The sequence below is a fragment of the Piliocolobus tephrosceles genome, chromosome 1 (genome assembly GCF_002776525.5).
Source record: "Piliocolobus tephrosceles isolate RC106 chromosome 1, ASM277652v3, whole genome shotgun sequence".
In the NCBI taxonomy this organism is placed as follows: Eukaryota; Metazoa; Chordata; class Mammalia; order Primates; family Cercopithecidae; genus Piliocolobus; species Piliocolobus tephrosceles.
The window spans coordinates 201,118,640-201,122,645 of record NC_045434.1 but is presented as its reverse complement, the minus strand read 5'-3'; the positions used below and the strand labels follow the sequence as shown (position 1 = coordinate 201,122,645).

The following is a 4,006-nucleotide window of genomic DNA, read 5'->3' as shown; positions in this document are numbered from 1 at the left end:
TTTTTTTTTTTTTTTAAAGTGATGGAGTCTTGCTATGATGTCCAGGCTGGAATGCAGTGGTTATTCACAAGCGTGATCATAGCTCACTGCAGCCTCAAACTCCTGGGCTAAAACCATCCTCCTGCTTCAGCCTCCCAGGTAGGTGGACTCCAGGCATACGTCACCACTCCCAGCCACCTTTCTTTCTGTCCCTGGAGTGTGCCCCAGGCCTCCGCACTGGCCGAGCTCCTTACCTGAATGCTCTTCTCTCTGCCATGCCAGTCCTAGCAGGGCTGGCTCAGTTCCCAATTCAAATGTCACCCCATGGAGGTGTCTCCCCTGAGGACCCATCTAAAGCACCCCTGCCCCCAGTCCTTCTTCATCCCCCCCAACCCTGCTTCGGGTTCCTCCTATCACCATGATCCGGAAACAGCTGATGAGGCCATGTTCTGGTGGACCTGCGGCCGTGAGGCGGGGACTATGTGCAGGGCACCTCTGTGCCCCAGAGCCGGGCGTGGGGCTGGGCGTGCACAAAGTGTTCGCTGGGTATATGTCAAAGGAGGGCCCCAGACAATGCCCAGGACCCTCTGACACCCTGCTGTGGCAGAGTCAAGGCTCCTGGGCTGTCCCGGGCCCAGGCAGGGGAGGGGAAGGACGGTTCACCACTCCCAAGCCCCCAAGCCCCACGTGCCCTGAGCCCCAACCTGTTCTTGGTCGTGGGCATCTCTGGGGAGCTCTGAGTGGATGAGTTCTCCGACTTGGGCTCCTGTGAGACGTGCCCGCTGTCTGGGGTCTTCTGACCAGCCGGAGGGCTCTCCCTGCGGGGCACACGGGGGCAGCAGGGGAATTCAGCTCCAGGCCCGGCCTCAGGGGTAGCATGAGGCCCAGGCAGTGAGGGGGGTCACAGTGCCTCCTGCCTCATACCCACACCCCTATCCTCAGGGCCAGCCCTGGAGCAGTCTTGTGGATTCCCTGGCAAGCCTGGCCAGTGATGGGGTTGGCACTGACGGGGCTGTATGGGACAGGGATGGGACTCCTCCCAGGTCCTCTCCACAGGAGCAGGTACAGCTGTCCCATTATGGATAAGGAACCTGCCCAGGGACACAAAGCTAGGACGTGGCAGTGCCAAGACCTGAACCCAGGACTCACAGCACGTGGAGCTCTGGCAGCAGCAAGGACAATGCCCGCTCCCCTCCTGGAGCTCTCGGGGGCCTGGCCCCGGCCTCACATGCAGCGCCCCAGGTCCCCACAGCAGCCCCACACCATGGGTTGTGTTCTTGTCCCTTTTCCAGGTTGGGACAGTAAGGCTCAGAGGAGCTCAGTGACTCACCCAAGGTCACACATGGTTAGTACCAGGGAGGCAGTACTCACACCCAGGAGCTAGCCTCGGATGTCCGGGGGCAGCCCTGCTGCTGGCCTGGGCTCACTGCCCTCATGCTGCCCACACTCGTTCACCCCCAGGCCCATCTGTGGCCACCCCAAACATCAGCACTAGGCCCTCCCACATGCGCTGGGGCTGTGGGAAGAGCATGGGTGCTGGCCCTAGACAGATCAGGGCTCAGATCCCAGCTCTGCCCATCACCGGCTGTGTGACCTGGGCAAGCTCCTTGACCCCTCTGACCTACGGCTTCTTGATCTGCATGTGGCACGTTAGGTGACGTGCTGGCCCTGGTGCCCGACACGCAGCAGAGACTTGACCACACAGCTGTCACTAGTGGGCACAGAGGCAGAGGGGCGGCACTCCCTTCTGCCTGCTCTGCTTTGCCACCGAACAGGGATCAGGGATGGGGGTGCAGGGGAACGGGGCACTGTCCCCCCCTCACCCACCTCTTCTCCTGCACCTCCTGTATGTTCTCGATGCCAATGGCGCTGCTGCGGCGGGAGCCGAACGGGCCCGACTTCTTCCTCGTGGGGCTCTTCCCAGGGACAATCAGTGACTGTGGGGAGAGGCCCCAACTCAGTGCCACCGTCCCTGGGAGCCCCAGTGCCCCCCAACATCCCCCCTGGGGACCTTGCTGCCCCAGGCCCTGAAGCAGAGTTGGTGAGCAAGAAAGAATGAGAGAAGATATCCATCCCCAGAGAGAGCCCTCCCAGTTTACAGAAAGCGAAAGTCCCCAGGAGGGCAAGGGGCTCTCCCAAGCTCACACGGCAGGACCGCCAATACAGGCCCAGGATTAGGGCAGGGTCCTGAGGGGGCTGGGGTGGGAAGAGGCCGAGTCCTCAGAATGGCTACCGCTCCCTGCCCCGCAGGGCTCTGTGGGATCTGCAGCCTAAGGGTGGTGGTCAGAGCGTGGTGTAGCAACCCAAGCCCCACCCCGTACCAGCTGGGGCCCCTTCCGGGAACCTCCAAATTGGGTGGGGGAGGTTATGGCCCAATAGCTGGAAGACCACCCCCCCCGCCCCAGTTTCCCACACACTGTGCTGGGATGCCCCACGCCCCAGAAGCCTGTCCCCAGCTTCTCTGGAGGCAGGAAGGGGTAGGACCCCAGGCCAGTTTGTGGCGGGGAGGAGGAGTCAGGGCAGAGGAGAGGGATGGCGCTCCATGCAGACCGGCGATATTGGGGGACGTCTGGCTGGGTGTAGGGCCTTTGGGTACCGGATCCTGGCAGGGACTGGGCCAGGGTCCCAGGGGCCAAGGCAGGGCCAGAAGCCCCTGGTGAGGGGCACTGGCTCTGGCACAGGTACCAGGCCCCAAAGCAGGTGCTGAGTGCCATCGGAGCTGCCGCCACTCCATCCCGCACGCCCTGGGGCCTGTCCCGGGGGCAGAGGGGCAACGTCCCCAATATGGCCTCCGTCCTGAGAGCGAGCAGAGAACAGCGCGTGCAGGCAGCCTCCAGAGCCGGCGGCCCCGCGGACGACAACCTCTTCCACGGTTCCTATGCCTATGGCACTGCCCCGGCGTCCGAATCTACTCGCACTTTTCCCAGGAATAAGCAATGACTGGCAAGCAGCAGAGGGCGAGGGCAGAGAGAGAGAGACAGAGAAAGAGTCAGAGAGCGAGGGAGATGGCGGGAGGGAGACAGAGAGGAGGAGAGGCAGGGAAAGGAGGAAGACAGACAGAAGAAGGAAGAGAATGGTGCAGGAGGCAATGGGAGAGATAGGGCCAGGGAAGGGAAGGCGAGAAGCACAAGGAGAGACAGAGGACAGGGGAGACAGGGAGAGAGATGGACAGATAGACAGTTGCCCGGAGACAGGCACACGCGTGAGCCAGCGAGGGCACACCAGACAGGCACAGAAGGAAATCCAGAGAGACAGGGACGCAAGGACACAGAGACAGGCCCAGGGAGGGTCAGAGATGGAGAAGGAAGACAGGGGAAGGCCGAAAGGAAAAAGCGAGGGTGAGAAGAGCAGAAAAGGGAAGGAGAAGAGGGAGCAAAAAAGACAGGTGCGAGAAGGAAGGAGAAACAGAGAACCAAAGGGCAGAGAGGCCACAGGAGGGGAGAGGGAAGGGAGGAGGGAACAAAAAAACAAGGAGAGAGAGTGGAATGAAAGGAGGAAACACAGAGAGAGGGAGAGTTGTGCAAAAACAAAACAGAAATGGGTCCAATTACTGCCATGGTGGGTGCTGCTGGCCTGGTCCTGTCCCTGGGGCCCCTCTCGGCCACCCATAGGAGGCTGGGTCACTCTGGTGAAGAGGAAGGGAGGGGTTGATAAAACTGGGTTGGGGGGAGGTTGGGCCTGCTTCTCACGTGACAGTGTGCTTGGTGACTGCTGGACAGCAGAGGTTGGGAGACTTCCCTCCTGCCACGTGACATAGCCTCACAGCACTGAGCGCAGGGCTTGGCATGCAGTAGACAGTCAATAAAGAATGGATGGATGGATGGATGGATGGATGGATGGATGGATAGATGAGTGGGTGAATGAATGGGGTGGATGGATGGATGGATAGATGGATGGATGGATGGATGGATGGATGGATGGATGGAGATGGATGGATGGATGGGTGGATGGGTGAGTGGATGGATGAATGGATGGATGGATGGATGGGTGAGTGGATGGATGAATGGATGGATGGATGGATGGATGG

At 60.8% G+C, this 4,006-nt stretch overlaps 1 protein-coding gene across 2 annotated transcripts in view; it reads right to left on the bottom strand.

Annotated features, from left to right (window-relative positions):
* RAP1GAP (RAP1 GTPase activating protein) overlaps positions 1-4,006 on the bottom strand; it is a 76,827-nt gene that overhangs the window by 9,463 nt on the left and 63,358 nt on the right. For both annotated transcript variants that reach the window (XM_023219293.2, XM_023219292.2), the window contains exons 19-20: positions 1,807-1,916; positions 684-797 (exon numbers count right to left, since the gene is read on the bottom strand). In XM_023219293.2, the coding sequence (XP_023075061.1) occupies positions 684-797; positions 1,807-1,916 (224 nt within the window). The remainder of the gene's footprint in view (positions 1-683; positions 798-1,806; positions 1,917-4,006) is intronic.